Genomic DNA, 27352 nt, shown 5'->3' on the forward strand with positions numbered 1-27352 from the left:
GGTCGCTGTTTGGTCCCTAAAGTACTCACTTATGATCTGCTCTCCTGCACACCTGTTCAGCATTTATTCCAATCAACTCTTCCCTCGTCCCTGGCTTCACCTGGACCGGTTCTGACACTTTTCCCAGATTGTACTGTCACCTCAGTGGTCCTCATGTCAGACCATCTCTCTTTTCTCGCATTTTTCCGGAACTTTGTGAAGCCTTGTGAACTAACTCTGTCTGCACTGTCCATAAAAATTCTGTGAGTGAGACAGAGTTTCGGTTTTCAAATCAAAGCTTTACTCAGAATAAAAGACTCAGGTTACTGTGTTTCACAACATTCACAACATCTAAAGAAATTAATTTTAAAGCATCAAAATATAGGAGTGGTGACTGACTGCACTGGGTGAAATTCAGAAATATAATATAATAGGCTATTTAGGAATATTGGGTTTTGTTTTTTTGCCAGAGTTTATATAGTCACTCACTAGTCACCTTGGGTCAAATAAACTGCTGGTTGCACCTGCTTATTTTCACTCAGCACGAGTGGTTTTATTAACTCTAATTAGAGCATTACAGTTGCAGGCCTCTGTGTACCAGTCAAGTTGCAATTTACATCCATGAGTCATTTTGCAAAAATTTTTTCAGGTGTCCCATTGAATTCAAGTAACAGACATGAGGGTCACAGGCCACATCTTGTGCATGAAATGGTTGTGTCTGTCAATGCTGTATATTAGAAACTATGATAACCATCATCTCTCGCCCCTGGGCCTACCACCATCTCACTATCACCTCCTCTTGTTGGGACAGAGGGAAAGGATCACAGGTACAGCTACAAATATGTTGGGCATATTCATCTGTAGCCTGTTGACGAAATTGCCTTAAATATCACAAGGACCCATGTTATACCACTTCTCCTGTCTCAGCAGTGTTCATTTCTCAGCCTCTAAGTACATGACAAAACAGAATATTACCATGAAGTGAAAGCCAATGATTGACTTGTGCGTGTGTCTGTGTAATGGACATGATTTCAAAGTGATTGGTCCTTGGGTCCAAGTGGATATTTGTGCTAAATGTGAAAATATTCCCTGAAGGAGTTCCTGGGACACCCCTTTGATGAGAATGGGATTGAGCGACGGATGAGCACACAGCTGAAAATATAATGCTTCCAGTGAAGTTTTTCACTGGTGTGGAGCCAATAAAAAACATCTTTCTAACAATGTTGCATGACACAGACACCACAACTACAGGAAAATGCATCTACACACACACAGATAGAGACTTTTCCTTTTCTAATTTCCTGGTGGTTTAACCACCATCTAACCATAAGGCGAACCTCTTTATGGAAGAAGTGTAGAACAGAGCTTTGCACTCATTCAGGGGAACCCACCCACTGGTTCAGGTATGTGGATGACCTGTGGATGAACTTAAACTTAAAAAACTTAAACTTAAACCTAAACTTAAAAAGACACCTGGGTTAAGATTAAAACCCAGGAAGTAATGGCTTTCATGGCCCACATTAACACAGTGGACAATAACATCAAATTCACCCGTGAGGACATCAGAGATCACACTTTGGCCCTCCTGGACTGCTCAGTCCACAATGAGGAGGACAGATGCCTCAACGCTGAAATTTACCAGAAACCCACCCACACAGACCAATACCTCTTCTTCAATTCGCATCACCCTCTAGAGCACAAACTCATAAGGACCCTCCAACACAGAACCACATCAAGAAAGCACTTAAAACTTGTGGTTATTTAAACTGGACTTTCATGAAAGGCAACAGAAAGAAAGCAACAGAGAAGGATGACAACAGGAGAAAGAACATCACTATTCCATACATTGCAGGAGTATCAGAGAAACTCCAGATGCCAGTACATTACAAACCCAGCAACACTTTAAGACAGAAATTGGTATACCCTAAGGACAAAACTCCCAGACACAAACTAAATAATGTGATATATGCAGTGCAGTGCAGTGAGGAATGCGCTGACTTACACATTGGGGAAACCAAACAACCACTCCACAAACGTATGGCACAACACAGGAGAGCTAACACCTCCGGACAGGACTCAGCAGTCCACCTGCACCTCAAAGTCAAGGGACACTCCTCTGAAGATGACAAGGTTCATATTCTAGCCAGGGAGGACAGATGGTTTGAGAGAGGAGTAAAAGAAGCCATTTTTGAGCCTTCACTCAACAGAGGAGGTGGGCTCCACCACAACCTGTCCCCCACTTACAGGGCCCTCCTGGCTTCTCTGCCCAGGAGATTCACAGTCCAGTCTCATTCTAATGACCCTTTTTTACCATAATGACTCAGGTGGCCACAACAACTCAGTCAACAACTTAGGGGGGTCAACAGCCCATCAAGACAAGACAAGACAAGACAACCTTATTTGTATAGCCCATTTTTACAAGCAGTTTGTCTCAAAGGGTTTTACATAACATCATAGCAACATCCTTTGCCCTTCGACCCTCACATCGACTAAGGAAAAACTCTCAGAAAAACCTTTATCAGGAAAAAATGGAAGAAACCTCAGGGTGAACAACAGAGGAGGGATCCCTCACCCAGGACGGGCAGACGTGCAATGGATATTGTACAGGCAGGAAAGCAGTTAACAACATGAGATATGGGATAGATGGGGAATGTTCAGTCAGGGGAGAGCTGATGGAGGCAGCTACTCATGGGCAGGCTGGGCCGTGAACAGCGAAAGCAACATCAGCAAGTTGGCTGATGAGCAGGGACGGCAGGCAGGCCATCAGACCCTCGTCACCTCTCCCAGGTGGATGTAATGACCCACTGCAGGGATGAGTCTATAGGCTTACAGCCTCTTTTGTTTAGGAATTCAGTTTACTACACACACCACCTAACCATAACAATAAACAATACTTGCCAAACCCTAAGCCTGACCTTAATCTAACCTTAAAGCAAGTCTTCATCCTAATTTTTAATAATTTACATTGTGGAGACTTGCATTTTGTCCCCAAAAGTAAGTCCCCACAATATAACTGTGCATACAGATTTTTGTACCTACAACTACAGGAATACGTGTCCACACACACACACACACACACACACACACATACATACGCGTACATAAATAGCTGAGCATGTAGCAACAGACATGGACTAGCCTGAGGCAAGAGATCTTCATGCCCAAGGACCTTCTGAGCTCAGGTCATAACTGCTTCTATTCATTGTGGAAATCGATGACCTTAAGAAAAAATATACCCCTCCGCCTCTCTCTCTCTAGGTGTTTTTTTGATTCAACATAATTTGCACACAGTTTAACAGAGAAGTAAACTGCTCTGACTGTTTTAAAGTGATGTAATGGAGAGGGAAGAGCACACATGGTGTTTTTCATGACTACAGATGACAGGGATTTTAAAGGCTAACACTATTATTTATTTACTTAGATTGACCTCTTCACTTACAGATATGCTTGGCTTACTTTCAAGTTTCAAATTCAAATTTTTGCAAGTGTTAGTGTGCATAAACAAAACATATTCTACACTGTATTCTTGTTGGAGTGGTAAAGTAGTGGTGGTAGTAAAGGTAGGGGGATTTCAACCCCGTAAACCTGACAGATACTCTGCCTAAGTTTTACCAGCATGTTACCATCCCGACCATCATGCTGGTTCCTGCCTACCGTTCTCTGCTCAAATGCCACACGCCAACACAGAGGACCATCACCATGTGGCCCACTGATGCTGTCCCGGTACTGCAGGACTGTTTCCAGCGCATAGACTGGCAGGTCTTCAGGGAAGCAGCTGTCCGTGAGGGAGAGGTGGACCTGGAGGACTACACATCTGCTGTCCTCAGTTACATCTACAAGTCTGCAGAGGATGTTACCAGTACCAGGACAGTAACCACCTACCCAAACCAGAAACCCTGGCTGAATGTGGAGGTTCGGTCCCTGCTGAAAGCCAGTCCGCCTGTTCTTTGCGGATTTTACATCAGTTTTCAACACCATCATTCCACAGACACTGATTCACAAACTCAACACTCTTGGACTGAGCTCCACCCTCTGCAACTGGGTCCTGGACTTTCTGATGGACAGTCTGTAAGGATCCACGATATCTTCTCCTCCCCCATCACCCTCAGCACCGGCTCTCCTCAGGGCTGTGTGCTGAGCCCCCTCCTGTTCACCCTGCTAACACATGACTGGTCAGCGCAACAGCCGAGCTGCCTGATCATGAAGTTTGCGGATGATACAGCTGTAGTTGGACGCATCGTGAAAGCTGCACAGAAGATGCAGCCTATCCACCACCACTCACCTACCCCTAATACGAACTGTTTGTCCCTCTCCCTTCAGGCAGGGGGCTGTGGAGCATTAAGAGCAGGACCACCAGACTGAGGAACAGCTTCTTCTCAGAAGCTGTGAGACTGCTGAACTCTAGAGGACCTCTGTAGCCCCTGCTGCTACCACGCATGCCCCACCGCATGTGTGAAATGACAATAAAGCTCCTTGAATCCAAATGTAATGTAAGAATATTTTCCATTTTATACAATGCACAACGCAGACTCAGTCAATTCATTAGCTTAAAGGATCATTTATAAGAGCTGCAATTACACATGCCAAATATTAACACTGTAGGATGGCGTAGACTTCCATTGACCCATAGTTAATTTTAGATCCAGCCTTAGATAGATTAAAATAACAGTAAGGGAAAGGACCTCTTATTTATACAAATACGTTCATAAGGAAAGTTAAACTCTAACTCTGTGTTACAAATGTACCATCTTTTCACTGGAGACCAGTGGAAGGAAATTAAGGAGATACATGCATAATAGAAGAATGTTTGACTGTTGGATGTTACAGAATTGTATTTATACTGGGATGTTTTACACATATGATTAACTGAAAAAAATTCAATTGAAAACAGTTCATCATGGCTTCCTGTAATATTAAAACCATGTTTGGAAAGTTAATTCCAACTACAGTTTGCTGTACAATCTGCCCAACTCATTAGCCCACATCTTACCTATAGCACATTGTGAAAAAAACAAAACAATTGAGAAGTTGGAGCGAGGGAAGAATAAGGCCTGGAGAAGAAAAAACTGTGGCAGTCTGGTTGTCTGATGGTGTCATACCACAGAGTGAAAACCAACACGTGTGGCAACAAGAGTACAAAAACAGCCAAAACAGAACAAACCACAGATGGAAGGAAGCTGGACAAGCTTAATGTCACAGCACTGTTTTGAAATGTGTGTCTGTATTTTTGGTTGTGACAAAGTGATATGTGTATGCGTGGTCTTACCTATGCAGTAACAGAGCAGGACAGAGAGCAGTACAGATAGTGCTACCGCACTGAGGGCTGTACACCTGAAAAGAAGAGAAAAATTATTCTGATGTGTTACTGTCACCGTCTGTTCAGATTTGTTTTGTCTCCTATAATAAAAAGAATCAGCTTCTACATTTCTTGTTACAGCTTCACAATTGTTTTATTTTCGACGTATGATTAATTTTTCATATTACATATAGATGGGGTTGAGGTCGTGGCTCTGTGCAGGCCAGTCAAGTTCTTCCACACCAAACTCATCCAGTCATGTCTTTTTGGACTGAGAAGGGCCTCTCCCAAACTGTTGCCACGAAGTTGGAAGCATAGCATTGTCCAAAATGTCTTGCCGACGCATTAAGATTTCCCTGAACTGAAAGCAAGCGGCCTAGCCCAACCCCTGAAAAACGGCCCTATCCCACTACTTTTGTTTATACAACGTACAGTGTTTATTGAAGATTTTAAGATGCTGGTTATTGTCGTCAGCTGTACAGTGTCAAGAGAAGCTCAGGAAGTGGCATAATACTTGTAGCAAGGCCATGTGCTTAATAAAGTCCTTGTCCAACACTCTCATAGAGTTGGCCTGGACTACCAAACCTACTTACCAAGAACTCTCCAGACTAAAGAAGAAAAGAGATCTCCCAACTACAGTGTGAACAAGTAGATCTATTTAGATAACACAGTGACAGCTGCTGACTACCTCTGAAAATCTAATTCCAATAGTACAAAAAAGGCTTGCTTACAAAAGCTGCCCACATTCTGCCATTGCTTTTGAACAATAAGCTTAGATGAATATAAATAATGTCAGCCCTCTCTTGGGGCTGGCTGAATTAAGACAGTTTAAACAAACCATACTTCAAACTGGTTGTCTCCTTGCCAGCAGAAACTGTAAAATGAGATGGTGGGAGCATGCTATGTTGTCAGGAGGAAAGGGTTTCAAACAGCATTTAGACCCTAAATACTAAAGTAGTTAGAGTTCAGAATACTGTGTGGCTAATGTCTCACTAAATTACAGCAGAATGGCTAGAGATGTAATTTTCTAAAAGTAATGAGTGAAAGCTTGAAAACCACCAGGAGGGACTATGAAAGTTAAGAACAAAATGTGAAAAAAGTACAAAAGAAAGGTACAAGGTACAAAGTGCTGGTTCAAGTTCCTGTTCCAGCTATTGTTGTCTGTCAGAAATTCTAACGTATAATCAAATTTATAGCACAAAAGAAAAGCCTGCACAATTTCAGCTACAATTAACTACTATGCTTGAGTTTCTTGTTGAGTTCTGTGTTTCTCATAAGTGCATTTTTTGTAAACAACACATGAATGAGTCCTAGAAAAACTCACAGCTACAAAATGATTTTTGTATGCATCTGGTCTGTATTTTACTGATGGCAAAAATCAAACAACAGATACAACAGGACTTTGGCTTCTTCTTTCATCTCACCTCCATGAGCAGTACTTGGAGGATTTCTTGAATTTGAAGGCAGAGCGGGACAAGGTATTCCTTGGCAATGGCCTGGTGGGTGGGGAGTACACTGAGCCTGTTGCCATAGTGTAGCCTGGGGTTGCCGTGGAGAAGAGGGGGGTGGTGCCTGTACCTGTCTTGAAGAGGAAGTGCCTGGAGGGAGAGAGAGAAGAAAGAGATAAATGAATTGTGTACATTAGTATGGGACACTGGATTTACATACACAGAAAATGAACTGCAGTACACCCCTGACATATCACCCCTGGTGGCAGTGTCAGGTCACTGTTAATGTTGATTACCATCCTAACTACATGTGCTGTAAGGTTATGCCATAACACTACACACCATGCGGTACATGTGTCCTGATAATGATCTTAGAGATTAATAGTCTTTATTGCAAGCATTTCCACAAAACCTGATTTGTTGAAACAGCCCAGCGCTGTGAGGTCCATGCATGATTATTTATCCTCGCGTTTTAACTGCAACTTGACTTATGTAACTGTCTGTAAGCCTTGTTTGTTGCTAGAATTCAACAATGGCTTCGGTGAGTAAAATTTGATCATGATGGACCTGGTTCAAATTTGAAAATAAAACTTCTCGGATATGTTCCCAAATTTTGATTTTTTGATTGATGCAGCTAATTACAAAAACAACAGGCATCTGTGACTGTGAACTTCTCAATTTATGCTCTGAAACCAAACTGCTGTGTGGCATGATAACATGGTCTTTACCCCTGAGTGCTCTTTGTGACACTTCAGATCCATGTTTCAGGCTTAGTTAGCGCTATTAAAATTCTGTCTGTTTGCTCTGGCCATGCTGTGATGATATGCATTTCTACTGGCCTCACAGCAGGGGATAGCATTGCACTGTACATGTGTGCATTGTAAGGTGACAGAGCTTTATTGTGTTCATTATCTTCATTAAAGAAACCTGTGAGGTGCATTTTTTTCTTACTATCTTGACATCCCTTAACTCAAGCATAACCACCTTCTGCCACCAGTCCTCAATCAATTTATTATCCATAATTCGACCACAAATATAAGTAATATACTACTGCAAGGTTAACAATAAGCTATTTGTCAGGAATGTCTGAAATCATGCATCAGTATAATAATAATACTAATTAATAATTAGTATTAGTATTATTATTATTAGTATTAGGATGATTGCTTCAACCACATATTGGAAAGTTTTCAACTACTGATGAGTTCCAAAGAAGACTCAATCATCGATTATCAAGACAGTGACAACACAAGGATTGTAGTCATTGTGACGTATTTCTCGAAGAAATTTGTTTTCATTAGGGAGGAAAATACCAATGATTATGTACAAGCAACAAGCTCATGCACAGACATTTACTTGAAAATGTGGAGTTTAAAAGTTAGCCCAGAGCCAGTGAATGGATGTTGTTTTCAGAAAAGCATAACACCCATTTCTCAAGATTTATCTTCTAAAATAACTGCTTTCTGGTGTCACACTTCATGTGTGTCTATCCCACTTAAACAAGACAACCAAGGGACAATGGACTACATAAAGATGACATTTAAAGGGATGTCCACATGACATGACATGACAGTTCTTTTCCACCAAAAAAAATCTGTCTATGGAAATTTCTGTGGGAACATTTCAATGAGAAAATCACTGGCACGTACATGTTTGTCTGCAGTAATTACCAAGGTCACAGTGTCTGATTAATGACAGAACCCTGGCTAACGAGCATCTGTAATTACAATCAGACTGCTCTCTAATGAGGCAGTGTGATTAACAATTAGAACCTATTATAACAAGTGCCATTCGATTAATACCTGCCTTTGGGCGAGATGTGAAAAGAGAGATAGAAGAACACCGAAAAAAGAGAGAGCAGGAGTTAAAGAGGGCAAGACTGAATAAATAAAGAGACAGGTTACAGAACTACAGAGAGAAAGTCACTGAGAATTACTCTGTTTTGTACATGAGTTAAAGCAGTTAAAGCAAAAACACATTTTCTCAGGCGTAGATACTGTGTTTAAGGGGCCTGTTCATATAACATGTAGAAGTCTACTTAATGTGATGATCCCCAGTTAAAAGTCAATCATAAAGTGCTGACCATGTTAAATTTCAGAGGTATATGTTGAGTGGATTGTGTTTCAGTCCACCACACCACAGGGCTTCCACTGTGACTACACCTTAAATAAGTTGAAATACCAAATCTTTCAACATCATCAACATACAGCAAGACCTAGGTGGAACAACACCTGACTGATTAAATCCTCTACTACTGTTGTACTACTGGCATGTGCGGCCATGCATTAAACACTGTTTGTGGAGACAAATGCTGTGGAGAGGGTACAGCAAGTTTGCACAATTAGAACACCATAGTTTGCGTGCAGCTCTCTGAACAGTATGGCATATATGTCACTTATAATGAATATGTTTCCTCTATGTACACGTGACGGTGGGTGGATGATGGAAAACTAATAAATACTGGAACGGCAGGTATATTTGTTTTTGCTGAGAGGTGTGCTGCTTTTTGTGTGTGTGTATGTTTTATACACACTTTATGTGGCCATGGTTAAATCTTTATGCCTACCACTTCATTATTTATCCTCACACTGAACTCCCTGTGGACAGTGAATGAAAAAATAGTCACATTTCATAATACTTTGATTCAGAATGAGAGCTAACTAGTCACAGAGGTCAAATCAACTGCAAATGACACCAAAACAAGTTGGACAAGATGCTGACATTAATTGCCATGCTGAGAAAGCATGACAAAGGAACATGGTGAAATGAATTCTGGAATCGTGGACATGTTCTGCTGTTTCTTCTTGCCCTGTTCAATAGTAGCCTACACCAGAGAACCCTTTTTATATAAAATCCATCACCAAAAAACATTTAGCAATTCTCTCATATGCTTCTGAGTCAAATGAGTTTGCCGTATGTTTCTTGTAATTACCACTTTTATTACATTCATGTGAAAATGAATCAATTTCAAAAGAGAGCGACACAAATAAATACAGAATACCAATGTAACACAAACACACAGTGAGGCAGCAGATAGCAGACTATACGTGTTTTTGAGCAAGGAAGATGAAGTGTTAAATTACTGTGTACTTAGCTAACAGGGGCATGGTACCAGCCACAACTAATCCAGTAGTTCTGTAATAATAACAGCCACTCAAATGCACGTTCTGCAGCTTTCATTTATATTACATTAACACTATTTACACACTGGGCTTTTAAAGTGTCTTGAACAATCAACGCAACACAAAGAGGTTGGCACCTTTCAATTATGCTGCTGGGAGTATGTATTTCAGCACGACAAAAAGTTACTGAAGCGAAAACACAGGTAGATTACGGATCCTGGATCCAAGAAAATGACTGTAACTGATGTATAGATGACAGATATTGTATGTACTGTAGCTGGCATGTCTTCCACACAACAGTGACAATGAACAGCAGTTTGATCCACACTCAGCCACTGCCTGTGTGTGATTTAATTTAATTTACAGTTCACCCTTTAATAGCTCTTAATGTTTCATTGCTGGTTCCGATCTGTTGTTGTCTACAAAAACGAGAGCCAGAGTCGCCTCTGTTTCGCGAGGTTGTTTAACATCTGCCAGACGATGCTGAGGATGTTTTACGAGTCTGTGGTGGCCGGTGCTAACCTGTTTCCTGTTGTGTGCTGGGGTAGCAGTTTGAGGGTAGTGAATACCAGCAGACTCAATAAACTGATACAGAAAGCCAGTGATGTTGTGGGGCTGGACCCTGTGACGACCGTGTCAGAAAGGAGGGTGCTGTTACACGCTATCTTGGACAATGTCTCCCACCCACTCCACGGTGTCCTGGTTGGGAGTCTTTCAGCGGTAGACTGACAGTACTCCACAGAGCGCTGCAGGAGGTCATTCCTGCCTGTGGCCATCACACTTTACCACTCCTCCCTCGGAGTGTCAGACACTCTGAGTCAATAGGCTGAGAGACAGGTTCTGCAGTTCCATTGCATTCTATTTTTCACACATACTTTTATATTTATTTTAGTTTTATTTTTATAATATATATATATTCACAATCAGAATCAGAATTCCTTTATTTATCCCCAAGGGGAAATTCTTTAATTCTGTTTTTATTAGAATTCTTTAACCTGATTTCTAATCTTGGTTGGAGCAACTGTAACAGACTTAATCAATAAAGTGTTCTGATTCTCATTCTGATTCTTATAAAAAGTCAAGTTGGGAAGAAGATATATATCATAATGTGTATCTATCATCTTTAAGATGATATGGGTTTTTTCTGTTTGTTTAGTTTGAATAATTTATGGAACAACGCTCTCTGTGAGAGGAACATGGTCCTCCAGTGAAGAAAACAAATGAAAGTCAAGCTTCTGTCTCACAGTTTTGAGTGCGTGTGTGTGTGCATGCTGTGTCTGTGTGTGTGTTTGTGTAGATACGTGGGGAAAAAAATCTGTATACACAATCACATTGTATGGACCCGCCTAACATATGGGGACAAAACTCAAGTCTTCCTAACATAAATCATTAAATATTAGCATGAAGACTTAGGATTAGGTTAAGGTAAGGGTTCAGTGTGTAAAGGATAATCTTTGTGTTGCCTCATCAATAACCCTGCATCACCACTGATTTTTAAATTTTGACTAACTCATGTTGCTTGTGCATGTTGAAATATTGCAGTAAAACAGTGGACGTTTATTTTTTAGGGGACAGTTCTTTTTTAAAGATGAACATAATTCACATTTAATGCGCCGTTGTGACAGTGAGAGCCCCTCCAGGCTTTCCTTGGTGTCCCAGTCGTTGAAAGGGAACATCCCACTAAGCTTGCTTGTTTCACTCACTTTTACGTTAAGACTTAGGCCACAAGTCTTTAACTCGCCGCTCCAGCGACAAGACTGTGAGCTGATCTCACCTGTTAATAGAAGGATGAACAGACTTTGTCAGGAGATCACGGATTACAACAGTTCGCCTTGTTACCATGTGGTAAAATACGCCAGCTCCTTAGTGATAGTTAGGATCCTGCCTGTTTAATCTGCTTCCCCTTCTTCTCGTTTCCCTCTCTTATTAACCCTCTTACACACGTTTCAGACAACCATGACAATCTGAATGTAGGGATCACATGGTAGAAGAACTCAGGTTTACTCCATCTCTTTGTTGGACACATGTTAGATAATGTTATTCCCCTCTGACTTGATTCAAACTCTCACAGAGGAGTCGCCATGTTGAACCCAGTGAGATACGTCACACCGGGACAGGCTGCAGGTGGAGGAAGACGACTAGACATATGTCATAGACAAAGTCAGTGGCCGCTTCGATTCCCCTACTGGATAGAAAAAATTTGGGTGTGTGGAATGATTAATGAGAAAATCCCCCTCCTCCATTAGCAGGCTGATGTGCCCCACCCCCAATTTGCTCCCTTGGCGCCTGACAGTGTGTTTCACTGCATGTAATTTGCTGGGTGTTGCATGTGTGTTCAACTAAGGATGGGCTAAATGCAGAGGACAAATTCAGTGTGTGTGTGTATACTGCCAATGAAACTGATTCTTCTTCTTCTTCTTGAAAAACAGTGCACACATAATGATAATCATTCCTGTTTTCTCTTTGAAATACTGTCTTAGCGCACACAAATGTTCAGTCAACCAATGTTATATATCTCAGTAACATTGTCTTGTCTTGTGTTTCTATCTTGTGGGGAAGCCTTTGGTGTCTTACATAAGACACTGACAAACATACATACAGTCATGTGAAGCATCATGTCAAAAGAGTGAAACAGGCATTGTGCTCGTCTCTTCAGGTGACTGTTTAAGGAAAGTACATGAGTGGCAAAAATCCCCCGCACATCGATGTATGGAGTACTATACATGAATAGTAATAAAGAATTTAATTAATAATTTGTCACCAATTTTATAAAGGCACTACATTTTATTTCTTACAGATTAATTTATCAATCTATAAATAGATAGACAAAATTACAAATGAATTAATTATTTGATATCTTAATGGACATTAAAAACTGGAATGATAAAAAGAATTTACACTTAAATATTTACCCATCAATAGGTCAAATTAAAAACTAAAAAGGATTTACATAAACAATAAATAAGTAGATCATTTAAAAAGACATTAATGAAATCATGAATAAGCAATATCTCTTCATTTTGGGCCTTGCAAAAGCAGTGTAAATTAGCCATGGGATGTAAGAATGTCTCTAATTGGTTGGAACTAGCTTTTACTCTATAACCAATTGGAGAGATAACAAACTTTGGATCATTTCGATTTATAAAGAGAAGGTAAAGAAATGGATCTGGTGGATACTAGTGCTTTTGTAAGGAAAATCATGGTGATGTTGGTTGCTCATTTTAGACACATAAGTATTATGTTCCTGGCAATATGTTGTTCAGGATGGGATAGTAAAGCAAGTAAATCTTTATTTATATGGCACCTTTTAAAACACAGAGCTACAAAGTGCCTTGCACAAGAAAAAACACATGTTAATTCATAATTTTATTGGAAGCCAGTGGAGAGACGCAAGGACAGGGTTGATGTTGGACTGACAGCTAGTTAATAGCCTGACAGCTGCATTTTGAACAACTGTAAATTATTTAGTGCAGTTTGACTGAGACATGTAGGGAGCTGCATTAATATAAACAAGAAAAAATGAAGATGTGGATTCAAAGGCTGAGATCTGCTGATGACAGGATGTTTCTGATTTTGGTTATATCTCTTAATTGAAGAAGACAGGACTGTACAAGCTTAGTGACCTCAAAGGTCATGGAAAGATCAAAGTTACCAAATACCAAAGTTTTTTGCAAGAAGTTGATCAGCAGCAGAGGCAAAATTATTGGGTCTGGTTAAAAGTATGTTATTTTTAGTAAGATTCCGGTAGAGAAAGTTACGTGACATCCAATCTTTGATGGTGGTCAGGCATTCACGGAGGGTGGAGAGTTGATTTAGGCTATTGGGTTTAGCAGTGAAGTAAATCTTTGTGTCGTGAGTGTAGCAGTGATTTGACACATTTTCAAAGCTGCTGAACAACTAACTCAGAGGGAGCATGTATCAGGGGAACAAAACTGGTCCCAGGACTGACCCCTGTGGTAGGGATGCACTGATACCACAGTTTTCAATCCATTACAAGTACTTACATTTGAGTACCTGCTGATACCAAGTACCAATATGAGTACTCATTAATGCCATTACACTTCATCCAGCTGGAGGGTGTGTGCGACACACAGCAGGCTCGGGAGTCCAGCATCACTCATGGCTTTGATCATGTTTTTCGCGTTACCATGTAGCACAACAGCTACATGATAATAAAACAACTTTTAGGGACCCCCCCATGTCTGACGCATGTCTCAAACACACCTGCAATGGCTTGGCTTATGTGCGAACCCCTAAATAGTTTTTTCCTGCAAGACGACTCTTTGCAGAGTAAAATCCTCATCAATCCACTGTGCAATTAAACAGATGAGGGACAGCAGGCTAATGCTACTCGCCCAAATATCAGTGGTGAAGCTGAGGGCTGAAATGTCTTGTAACAGGCTGGATGTGCCTCTCCACAAAGTCATGCAGCTTTGGCAACACTGTGTCAGTGATGTGGTGTCAACTACGGATCTCATATCTCGGCTCCAGTACGCTGAGAAGACGTCTAAATCCCATATTATCAACAACCGACAATGGCTGGTCATCAAGAGCAATGTACTGGGTAAGAGCCTCTGTTATTTTCACTGTGCATGGGTAGTCTCTTGACATCTTTCAGAGTCTGCAAAGTCTGGTTTTTACTGTTTGCCTCTATGAGAAAACTCTTTGAACTCGGCGTCATGTTGTTTTTCTTGTTTTATCAGATTGCTTGTGTTGGGTGCTGTGGTTTTGGGACACTTTTATGAATACGAGTACAGGTAGAGGAACAGGGTATCAGACAGATAGCCGATGCTGTTATCATATCGGTGCATTCCTACCCTGTGGGACTCCGCTCTGCAGAGGAGCCGAAGAGAACACAAGACTGAAACCATTTTAAGGCTGTGCCAGAAATGCCTATTCAGTTATGAAGTCTGTCTAATAAAATGGCATGATCAATGGTATCAAAGGCAGCAGTCAGGTCAAAAAGGATGAGGATGGTATGTTTGCCTTTGTCAGCACACATGCTTTGTATGTGTTTGTGTGTGTGTGTGTGTGTGTGTGTGTTTGGTGATGAGAACAGTGATTTTCAAAACATCGGAGGACTGCATTGAGAATTTGTGTTCGACAAAGAAAGGAACAAATTGGGAAAACAGGATTCAAGGCTCAAATGATCCAATAAAACAACAAAAGAATACAGCTGGAAAGAAAAGCACGCTGACCTCAAGATGCTCTCTGGGGCTTTGAAGGGATAAGTGAAGCTTAGTGAAAGTTCAGTCAGGAAGACTACCTCTTTGTAGTGTTCTCTTCCTCCACTGTCATTCAGCTGCTTATTCAGCCCCGTGAAGATTTGCATTGCTGCTTCATTGTTTGGAGTTCGCTGTCTTTTCAATGATACTGTCTTTCCCTGCTCGTCTACATCATAGCGTGTCAGATTATGACTCAAATTCTCTTCTTAGAGAATTAAGGCCTGCTCCCTCAATTCATCAAAAGCACCCGCGCTGTGTCCTCAAGTCGGTCCTGGCTCAAATGTGTACGAATTATTAGTTCTCTAGTTTAGATAGGGAATTTCTGCAGCTGTATCATCTCATGAGATGACTGCAGTCAGCTTTTCTCCCCTCGCTTCAGGCACCTTTTGTAGAAGTGTGTGCAGCCTGTTATATACATTCCCGACTTTCTTAACTGTTTTCTATTGTTTTTATCATAATACGCTATTTCTTTTACTTCAGGACAACATTTTTCTTCCTTCCTACCACACGCTAAGGAAAGTTGTTGGATCTTTCTGATGGCATTGTCCCAGAGTCAGAGGGAATACCGAGAGTGCAGTTTGAAGTGCTTTACGGAGACATGGTTGTACCAGGACATACCCGATGACAATGCAACATTGACTTGTCATGGTGACTGTTTATGTCCCCCCTCTGCAAACCCCAGCAGGACGTGTGACACTATTCACTCTGCAATAGCCCGGATACAGACTCAGCACCCGAGTGCATTCATTGCTATCTCGGGTGACTTCAACCATGTTAACCTGGACAAAACACTTCCCACTTTCAGTTTGTGAACTGTCCCACCATAGAGGGAAGAACAATACACCCGCTGTATGCTAATGAAAGGGATTCTTACAGCTGATCCACCTCTCCACCTGCTGTGTGCCTCAAAGACTGTGAGGAGGTAGACAGACGAGGTCAACGAGACACTCCAGGGCTGTTTTGAGGTGACAGACTGGCAGGCACTCTGTGAACCCCACGACCAGGACATTGATGGGCTCACTGAGTGCATCACTGCCTACATAAACTTCTGTGTGGGCACCATTGTCTGAAACCACAACTGTAAACTGTTACTCCAACAACAAGACGTGGGTACCAAGGACATTAAAGCCATCCTAAATGACAAGAAGAGGGACCCGGCCCCCGAGCCCCGGCTGACCGCACTCTCCTGGCATTCACCTGCACCCCTCCCCACCCTTCACCTCAACAATGACCTTTACAGCTGAGCAGGTGAGAAGACTGCTGCACAGACTCCGTTGTTCACGTGATTTGTGCGTCTTAATTTGGCTCAATGTGCAAATGCATTTTCAGTACAGTTTCAAACCACCTCCAAGTGTTATAATATATTTTGTTCCCCCATTGCTTTTAATTGTGGCTTAACGGAAATGAATTTTACAATGAATTTGATCATACACACTGTTCCATAGTCCTGGCAGAATTTCACCACTACAGATCTTTCCTCAAACATGGCCTTTAGGGCTATAATAATAATAATAATAATAACAATAATAAGCATAATAATAATAATGTCATCGACATGCTACCATTACCATCTTCAGCATATTAATATATTGGGGGGGTCATTCAAACAAACCTTTTTCAAATGTTTGTTTGAAAAAGGTTGAGAACTGCTGGTTTTGCACAAGGTCACTGCACATGTATTTAATCCTGCTAGGTTCTATGAGGAATGATCTAGTAATTTCTACTATAAAGGCTAAACATTTTTGCTTGGGTAACTTTTACAGTCTTTCCTGCTTCCTGATTCTCCTGAAACCTGTTCTTGTCACACCGCGGTGAGGTCTTGTCTTGTTTTTGGTTTATGTCTTGTCATTTTCTGTTTTATTTTGAAAAAGTAACTCTCCTCTCGTGTCAGGTCACTTGCCCTTCCTCATGTGTCTCCAGTCTCCAGTCTGATTGTCTCCCTGATTACCTGATTGTATCCACCTGTTCCCCATTACCTCCATGTGTTCAAATAGCCTGCTTTTCCCTTGTCTTGTGGTGCTGTGTTTCGTCCGAGTACATTCACCCCAGCCTTGCCTTTGCCACAGCCTCGACTATGGCCTTGAGCATCTTTCCTTTTTTGCCTCTGCCTCAGAGAGATTTTATGTTGTAAGTTTCTTAGCTCAGGATTTAGCTTTAGAATAGCGTTAGAATTTCTCTTTTGTTTTTTCCTCTGTAGAAGTGATTTTTTTGTTACCTCTTAGATTCTCTTAGTAGACAGTTTATCCTCTGTTTGTGATTTTTTTGTTCCTTGTAGATTTTCCCTGTCTTTATTTTTTTGCCTCCTGTTGGAGTGATCCTTAGTTTTAGAGATAGTTGTTTATTTCATTTGTAATTTTCTTAGCTCTTTTGTTTCTTCTCTTCGGAGAATATTAATTTTCATAGTCACGCGTCTTTGAGTCGAAGATGTGCTTCAGGTATTTTCATAGCCATTTGTTTTTGTCTCTCTGTATGAGGTATTACCCGGCTGCCTTAAAATAATAAAGTCAGCTTAAATATCTACCTGCTCTGTGTCTGAGTCCTGCCTCAGCTCGATCCTGACAGTTCTCTTTGAACCCATTTGTGCCTTCAGCATCCACTGAAGTTCTTCATCAATTCGAGTCTTGGTATATTGATAGGTGCTTTCAGGGTTTAGTTTAATGTCTTAATCAGATCCCACCTTTCCTAGTCTCATCACTATTACAAACTTTACAGTATTTCTTCAGGAATTTGTAAATGCTTCCTTTCCATACCTGTTAACAGATGTCCTGTTGCGCATCTTATGGTGTACATATAACAACTGTACATCGTACTTCCTATTTCCCCTTTATATCAGGGAAAAGCAAAAAGGAGTATAAAAATGTAGAATATATACTATATTATATCCACTGAATAAGGATGTGACAGTAAGAGTGGGACAGTTACAGCAGGCTGTTGCCAGATGTGCTCCTCTGCCTACTAATTCATTTAGTCATGCCAGAATTTCATTTCATGATTTTAACTTTCCAGCCTAACCATTTTATTTATTCCTTAAACACTCCAAACTCAAGAGTTATTGTCCCTTCATTATCACCCCACTGATTCAACCTTTTCCATCAAAGCTATGTTATATCTATATAATATAAAACAACAAGTTACCCTTCCATGCAGTCAGCATCACTCCTCATTATTCTTCAATAAATTCATTTGACTAGAATGATCTCATTCACTTGTTTTTCTTCTTAGTCTCTCCTTATTGAACTGCAGTCACAACTCCAAGGGTACTGCTTCAACTAAAAAGCTAACTCGGTGTGTATTTGGACTCAGTCTATCTAAAGGACTGCAACATATTGCTAAATGTCTTCAGTGGTTGGTTGGATTTCCTTTGTCAGAAATTCAGGTTATATTTGTATGTGACTTGTTGGGCACAAGTTCACACATTTCTTTGCACATTCTTGCAGCAAAGACAGATAGATATATGGATTTTCTTTTGATTTCTGGATGTGTACTAGCTTACACAAACAGTATAAATACAATATTAATGAGTTACACACCCGTTTTCAAATGCTGAACAAAACACAGAACACTGACTGGTGGTAACAGTTTGATCTTATGTTGCACTCTGCTCTTATTTAACATTAGTTACACTTTTAATATTTAACTCTTTCAACAATGTTAGGATCTCTGGCCATGTGTTCTGGAGAACAATAGAGCAGCCTACATGTACCCCATAAAGCCTGAGCTAGAGTGACGAACCGTTCCTTTTCTTCCTCTGCCGACGTGGATCGCTGCAATCAGCTGATCACACGTTAACGAGCTGCGCGCCGACTTTGTTTAAGGACGAAACAAAGTTAGTGTTTTCTTCACCGATGATTTTCCCCGCTGCCACTGAGGGACACACAGTGATACGCCGCATCGCCAAAGGAGCAAAACAACAGACCACCAGCACCCCGCCGAGGACAACGCGGCAAACATTAAGCGGACTATTAATTTTCCAACTCCGAAGGACCGGAGCAACTCACAGTAAGAGGCTTATGTCTGGGCAGAGGGATTATTAAGGCAGACGCATAATTAAGGCAGAGATAGTGTAAAGTAGGGTTATTTACACATGATTTTCTTTAACTTGTATGTGCTGCAATCATTTAAGTTTTGTCCCGGCATTATTAAGATAGAGTTGCTAATGTGTGACTTTCGCTTGTAAGCGCCGCACTCATTTCATTTTTGTTATCGATCATCCAAATCCATCAGTTCCGTGAGCTCGCGCATCACCGGTTAAAAGACCAATATCTGAGCAGATAAACTTCGGTTTACTGACTCCGCTATTGTGTGGTTATAGTGTGAGACTCAAAAGAACTGAAGTGGTGATCTTTACTGGGTTCTTAATAGAAGTTCCTCTTCTATCCTTATCTCTCAAACACATTTTTACATGGGCATGAGTCCGAGCACGCGATCACGAATCTCCTCGCGAGACACGTGATGCTCGAGGATCTTTGCCTTTGTAGTCTTTGTTTGCCACGTTATCCACATTATGTGGGCAATCGCCATCTTGGCTCTGAGCTGCACGTCCTGCGTGCCACTCTATCGCCATCTTGGTCTTGCTGACGTCACTCACGCGACGACCCACCATCTTGGCTTCAAGGAACACGCCCCCCCGCGTCATCCCTCTGCCATCCTGGTCTCCATCGTCATCTCTCTCTCTCTCTCTCTCTCTCTCTCTCTCTCTCTCACACACACACACACACACACACACACTCCTGCATATATGCACACCCATGTATAGATATACTCCTGCTGTTGTACCTGTGTTATCTTTAGTTAATAGTTAATGTGTGTTGATAAACTTAGATTATAATAGTGTTTATTACAAAGTGATACTTATCTCTGGATGGTTGTTGCTGGTTAATAAATCCTGTTATAGTTTAACCTGTCGTTGTCTGTGGTTATTGTGAATGTACTTGTAATAACAGTTGGATTCATCCTTCATAATTTTAAGAGACTGTTATTTCCTATTTATTAATTTGGCTATTGGTCCCTGGTGACAGGGTGGTGCCCTGATTTTTACATGTATAAAGCATACACTGATTTCTACTTTAATTTATTTGGTTCAATGCTTATGTTGGCTAAATGTTTCAACTGTTCAGCTGTTTCACATTTTCTTCTACTGAAATTCCTCACAATAGTGGCAAATTTGTGGTGTCAACCCAATTTAGTTTCTCATCCAGTCCAGTTCAAATCAATGTCTTTTTCTTTTTTTATCAAGGGAAGATGTCTTATGAATAAACAAGACTCACTTATTTCCATTATTGATCTTAATACTTCCTTAGAATAATTGAATATTACATACATTGTTTGATGTTTGTGCCAGATTATTCTAATTACTTAGAATTACTTAGAATTATTCGATTATTCTAATAATTTAGAATAATCTAAAGCTTTTTTTACAGATTTGCATTTTGTCATTAAATTTTCTAAATTCAAAGCAGAGTTTCATCTTCCACAATGTCTTCTGTCTAAATAGAAACAGCTTTGATCAGGATTGGTGTTATTGCTCATCTCATCTCATTAAAGCTACTGCATTCACAATCTGTTCACAGGGGAGACACCCACATGAATGAGTCACCCCCAGGAATCAGGCCAAACACAATACCTGCTGCACCTGCTAAACCTATTTTTTACAACAACAATTTTAGATTTCCCAGTTTGGTTATTGGTCCCTGGTAACAAGGTGGTGCCCCGTAATTTCCTAGTGGGAGGTTGTCTCGCACAACATAATTGGTGCCCTGGAATTGAAATTAGTAGTCAACAATTTTATCACAATTAATGAGGTGATAATCACAAATAGTCCGCTGAAAACCAAATCTGCTTTACCTGTGCACAACACAACAAGAAAGCCTCACTAAGTATCGGTCACATCATTCCATTACCACTATCACCATAAACAGTGGTTCTTCAGTTTCATGATAAAGCCCATTAAGAACAACTTTTTAAAGAAAAGTGTCTTAAATGGATGATAGTAATACAGATGATAGTAATACCTTGTTTCCAGAGGCACATTGCTACCCAGCACCCAGCTGTCTTGCAGCGGGACGCTTTCGGGTGGTGTGGTCTGCAGCTCGGCTGGTGATTGGCCGGCCACGGGGGCCGGGCTTCCAGTGGGAGGGGTTAGCTGCTGAGTTGGGTTCAGGGATTGGCCCGCGTGGTGCGTGGAGCCCAAGGATTGGTTGAGAGCTGTAATTGAGGGCTGCGGGCGGTGAAGGGGAGGTACTGGAGGCAGGGTGGAGCCGTGGTGATTGGATAGTTGCTCTGTCAATAACAAAAGAGAAGCATTGTTGGAGGGATGCTTGTCTTTGTACTGCATTTATTACACACAAAAAAATTACACACGCAAAAACTATTTCATGCTATGCTTTGTGATGACTTTGTATTAACGATGGCTTGACCTAGCCATATTTTAAATAAAAAATGCTTCATTTATCTCTTAATATAATTTTAGTGATAAAGATATTTAGCAGTGTTTTGATTTTTCATTGTATTTTAATAATTTTTTTTAGACTTTTATTTTGAACAAAGATCAGTCTCCATCAGTTTACTAAACCACTTAACCTTTTTCACAGTTGCTGTGTAAGCCATTTAATTTCAAACCTAAAACAGACGAGAACAGATTTTATTTATTTTCATTATCTTTCTACACTTTGCTACGTAGTTTTCCCTCATTTCATAAACAGACATCTGCAAAGTTCATATGGGACATTGTTATATTCCACTCTCATTTCAACACTGAAACATAAACATAGGAACACATAACTGTCAGCAATTGAACTGAAAATAGAAATCTCACAGATTTTTACTGTTTATCAAAGTAGATATGAATTTCTGTGATACAGTATTTAAGCATTTGGGAGAAATGTTACTTTGGTGCCTGTAGCTATTCAACCTGCTAAGATGACACTGAGTCAGGCGGCTCCTCTGTATTTATTAGTCCTGATGCCATAGATAGACATATTGAAGATGCTGAGGAAGATCACTGTCAGAAATGAACAGTTTCTGAATGTAGTGGTGATGAAATTCAATGCCTAGTAGGGACACTAAGCATTGAATTTCTGTTTACTGCATGGCTCAAAATGACAAATTGTTATCTTTGAGCAGTTCTTCTAAAAGTTAATAAATGTGCATTAACTGACTGCAAAATGGCTATTTTCTCTCTGAATTCTGGTTAAGTTTGAATGAACAGTGGCAGTTCACACATGACTTCACACAGTCTGTTACATTAGTTAAGCCCTGAAACACCATTCTCCAGGACAAACAGTCATCATCAAAGTCAGGAGTTAAGTATCATTTATTTATTCCTCCTGTCAATGTCAACGATATTTAAATATTAAATATAATAAAACGCAACATGGTAATGAAGGAATTTTATCTGCTGACAAAAGCAGTCACGTTTTAATGTTTTGTTTATTTTAAGCATCATCTGAGATAAATGTAACAAGATAAGCTTGTAGCTGCCAAATTCAGCATTCACTGACTGTGGATTAACCACTACATAAATTTCACTGTGTTATATGGGCTGGTCAAGGCTGTTGAGAACTGGAACTCAAAGCTGTGCTCCGAGTGCTGATCAGCGATTGGCCTTGACAAAACTGAATTTTTGTAAAAATATTTGCTCAAACTTGACCTGGCTTCAACTTTTTCAACTGTTTTTTCACAGTGCTCTTTGGCTGTCTTTAGGGTGCTCTGAAGGAAATGAATGGCTATACTGGTATTTGATTTGCATAAAGAGTATCAGTAGAAATAAAAGAAAGAAAGAATTGTGTGTTTGTCCTCAACATAACACATCCATGTGTGCATGAGTCACATTCATGCAAAAAGGTCAGATGTAATAAATATCCTCATGTATGTACGGGACATTTTATTCTATATTTAAGACAAACACTAGAATAAAATTCAACTTTAAACTTGGGTTTTTGTTCATTATTTAAGGTCTGAATTCAAGTGCTTTATGAACAGAGCTCCGGTGGGCACTAGGAAACACTAGGAAATGCTAAGCATGATGTTGTGTCACTATGCCCACAGCTGGTTGGCTGAGGACCAACTGAACCAGTCTGTGGGAGTGTTTCGCCCAGGGATAAATAAAGTATTGCAATTCTGATTCTGAAATAAAGAAAGCCTGATTAAAAACAATGAAATGAAACGCTGTGCTTGTTTCCATGTTAAAATGTAACTGAGAGTTTGGTTGTGTGTGCATGTGAAGAGCTACACACGTCTTTGTCTTTTGTTGATCCCATTACTTGGACATGTAGAACAGCATTTACAACATGCAGTCCAGTGATGGCTGTTAAGCCAGCTTCCACACTGTGATGTGAAAGCAAGTATGTTTTGTGTGTATTGACACAAACTGTAATTTTTTGTAAAAATTGTTCTTATTATTAAAAAAAAAAAAACGTGTTAAAAATAAGACTGAGACAGAATTACATCTAAAACAACTCCACAGCTAAATCCTCTGTGGGCTGCAAATCTAAAATGAAGGCACACAATTGTCTGTTACATCCAAGTCCTAATTCTTGTGGGACAATAAACAACCAGGTTAAAAGCACACAACTACACAAATCTCTCCTGTACTTTAATACGCACTGGGTTATCAGTTCGTTCGGTGTGTGTGTGTGTGTATGTGTCAGCAGAAAAAACATCCAGATTGAAAAAAATAGCAAGACTGAGAAGCAGCAGAGGGACCCTGACCCTGAAAAAGACAGATAAAGGTGGGCAAACAAACACAAGACCAAAGAGAATGATGGAGTGAAATGAGATGAAACTGTTGGTTGAGGAAAGCCTGTCTCTTTCATATATTTATATGAGAGGTTTCATTTTCTCTACGCTTTGTACCATAAAATACTGATGGACAACAACTTGCACAGGAAATCACCTTTTATCATGAGCTATCTGAGTAGGACCCACCAAGTTTAATTTGAAGATGAAGCTTGAAACAGACCCTCTGGTCATCAGTTTTTACATGCATATCATATATATAAACTGACCTTTTAACAGCTGGAAGTCATGAGTTTCATGAGCAGCACATGTGCCTGTTGCTTTTCATTTCAGTCCGCAGGCTAACAGGGTAGACCTGCTTAAATGTGGCTACCACTGCACCTCATCTAGATATTCAGGATCTTACATATTTTTTTTCTGTCTAATGCATGCAGTTCTCATTAAGAACAGACCTGAAAATGATCTGTGGAAAGTCATATCAACATATTTGCCTATATCAGTAAGGGGGTAAATCCAGATGATATCAAGATACTTCTCGACAATATTCTCTCAGACCTCCACCAAGGAGACAGTCAGTGCTCAATACAAAACTGACAATTCAACTAATGAATGAGTCCTTACCTCAACAAAAAACACTTCATAAACTCATAATCTCAGTGCTACTAAATTTGGAGGACTGGACCATTAAAATATTGTAAATTCTCTTTGGTTATGTGCCTTTTTTCTTCTATCATGATACACACACACCCACAAGCCTGTCACTTTCACCAAGATTAGTTTTTAAACAAAATTCAAAAGGTGTTTGGTCAGCTCAGGTTTTCAAATCCAACTCCCACAGTTAAAAAAAAAGAATCCATGCACAATCAGTGCTGTGAAGAGGCGGCAGCCCTCTGCATCAGCTCCCAAAACAAACTGCATTGTGCAGAAAAGTAACCGACCTCATGACTGTACTTCTCCAGATTCCTGACTATAAAACACAAAAATCTGTCAGGTATCTCATTTCAATAAACATGAGGTTTAAATGGCATTTAGTTTTTCAATGAGCAAATGTATTTTGAATGATATTACTGTGTCTTAATTTGTGTCACCCAAAAATATATACCAACCAAATACTGGTGACAAAAATGATAAAACATAACTACTAATATCTGTCTCAAACTGAAATGTCTTATCGAGATCAGGTAGATACAAAACAACAGTGTTTTATAGTGATCAGTGCTGGGATAGTGATTATCATTGAGTTAGATGTGATCATTTATTTTGCACATCTATGTGCTAGTATCTCTAGCTAGAGAATGCCAACTTCATATCTGTAAGTCTGCCTCTACTGAGTTGCTCTCCTGACGCCCAACTTAGTGAAGCAATACCCTCAGTGTGGTCACCTCTTGACCAAGACTGCCTCTGACTGCACACAAAGTTCAAATTATGTCAACTTTGACCTCGGTTTAACTCAGTTGTTGCAAAATCTTTCCATGAACCTTACGGAAGGCTCAAAGAAAGATATCTGAGCAAACTTATTTGTGTTATCTTTGGAATGCAGTCATACTTGATAAGTCCAATATGTTCTCCAATATGCTGCGTCTCCTGGATGACCAATTCAGTCATGCTGTGCTAGTAAAAAAATAGGGGGATTGAAGGTTCACATCACATGCAGATTCTGTATGTGAAATACCATTATCAACTGCCAAACATGGAAGTATGGAAGTACATGGAAGTAAGAGTTGATCAGTATGCTGTATGTAAGTTATCAGTCAAATACCTCAAGCTTGAGTCTTTCATATGAGTTATGGTATTTTCTTTCCTCTACTGTCTGCACTGTATAGTAAATATAATAAAGAATAACTGTGTCTATACCAACACATTTTGTACTTTTAGATATCATGCATGATGCCAGTAATAAAGAGAAGGGACATCAGGAGCTTTTTTAACACCCAGAGCTTAAGCAACAGGCCTAGCCTGGCTACTAAAATTTGGCCAGTAGCCACATTGAATTAAAATAAAAACTGCTGGGTACCTAATGTCAACAGCCTTTACATGGTGGAAAATAATGTCAGTTGATGTTAGTTAGTCACGATAGCAAGCATGAATTACCAAGTTAACCCCAGTTTCTATCATCTATAGGCTAGCATTCAGGATCCTAGCAGGAGTGAACATAACATTGGTGGATATTCCAAAATATTTAAATTTCAGTCTAGAAATTCCATGAGAATGTCACTGTAATGAATTATTTTATATGCAGGAAACTTCAGACTAGAGAAGTACAGCAGGCTGATGAGGAAACAGATTCATCTTCAAGGGTTCAGGTGAGGTCTTAATTATAAATTTGAGCAAGGTATCAGCCTTTACATTTATCTACCTATGTCTGTGTTCTGCAGATATAACTTCAAACACATTTTTGATCATGATTTCATTTTGAGAAAAGCCAGACAAAAGTGACTTTTGTATTCACACAGTATTTGAAAGTGCCCTCCTCAGGTATTCTGGCAGCAAAGGTTCATGGATTTGTGACATCCTTGAGCAACAGTACAGCAGAACAAATGTACTGTAGCAAATGTTTGTGAATGTGTAGTTCATACACACACAGTTCTCCATCAGTCAGAAGGACTGATGTGTTGCACAGTAAATTGACATCTTAGAGGAGCACTGAGGTGAGGTGTCGTTAAGGGAAGAGGTTATTTATCAAAGGCAAAATGATTACAAGGTTCAGTATGAGTCTCTATCTCCATCCATATGTCATGCTTATGTTTCTGTTCTGCACACCACTCATTCTGCCTCTGCATTAGTCCCTTCACACTCTCTCTCTCTCTGGAAACTTTTGTTCTTATTGTCTTAATGTAGATTTCATTTTACATTCAGCAGTTAATGAGAACGTTTTCTAAAAAGATTATTTACAGCACAATAAAAATGTGTTGTACAGTTTTTGGAGAAAAGAGCTGTGGAGTGCCAGAGAACAGATCCTGTATCATTAATGTAGGCTTAAGAGAGAAATTATGACAAGCAACAACAAAGGTTAAACATTTAAATGAAAAATAAGAAATTAAGTAACTGACAAAAAATAGGCACATATACAATGACAAATGAATATGAATGTACGAAAGTAACACAACAAATCATAAAAATAAATAACAAGTAAATAGGAATGACAGTCAATTGAAGCCCAGGTCAGAGTTTGAATTCACACATTGTGGAGCTATACTAAGCAAGATATACTAACTGATTAAGTCAAGGTAACATGTATATAACTCAAGGAAGATCAGCTTTGATACTCAGCGGAGATTTTCTGCCACTCATCTTTCTAGAACAGGCTGGAAAAGTTAAACTGTGTATGAGAGTAATTAATGTTGAGGATGAATGGAAAAAAGAACGTGATGTTGGTTGACCCAGACTGGTTTTAATAAAAAGCATTGTCTGTTTAGGTAGGCAAATTAAGAGTATATCCTCAGTCCAACTTAATTTCTTTCATGAGCTTAGTCAGTTTAGTTAAAGTTAGATTAGGATTAGGTTAATGTCAGAGTAACTGGTAATAAAAAGCCAATAGTAAACATT

At 39.9% G+C, this 27352-nt stretch overlaps 1 protein-coding gene across 6 annotated transcripts in view; it reads right to left on the minus strand.

The window, feature by feature from the left end:
• tenm3 (teneurin transmembrane protein 3) overlaps positions 1-27352 on the minus strand; it is a 293504-nt gene that overhangs the window by 106427 nt on the left and 159725 nt on the right. For all 6 annotated transcript variants that reach the window (XM_046399608.1, XM_046399625.1, XM_046399602.1 and 3 more), the window contains 3 exons: positions 21082-21349; positions 6700-6873; positions 5246-5310 (listed from right to left, as the gene is read on the minus strand). In XM_046399608.1, coding sequence (XP_046255564.1) covers positions 5246-5310; positions 6700-6873; positions 21082-21349 — 507 coding nt within the window. The remainder of the gene's footprint in view (positions 1-5245; positions 5311-6699; positions 6874-21081; positions 21350-27352) is intronic.

This window comes from Scatophagus argus, chromosome 2, assembly GCF_020382885.2.
Source record: "Scatophagus argus isolate fScaArg1 chromosome 2, fScaArg1.pri, whole genome shotgun sequence".
NCBI classification, from domain to species: domain Eukaryota; kingdom Metazoa; phylum Chordata; class Actinopteri; family Scatophagidae; genus Scatophagus; species Scatophagus argus.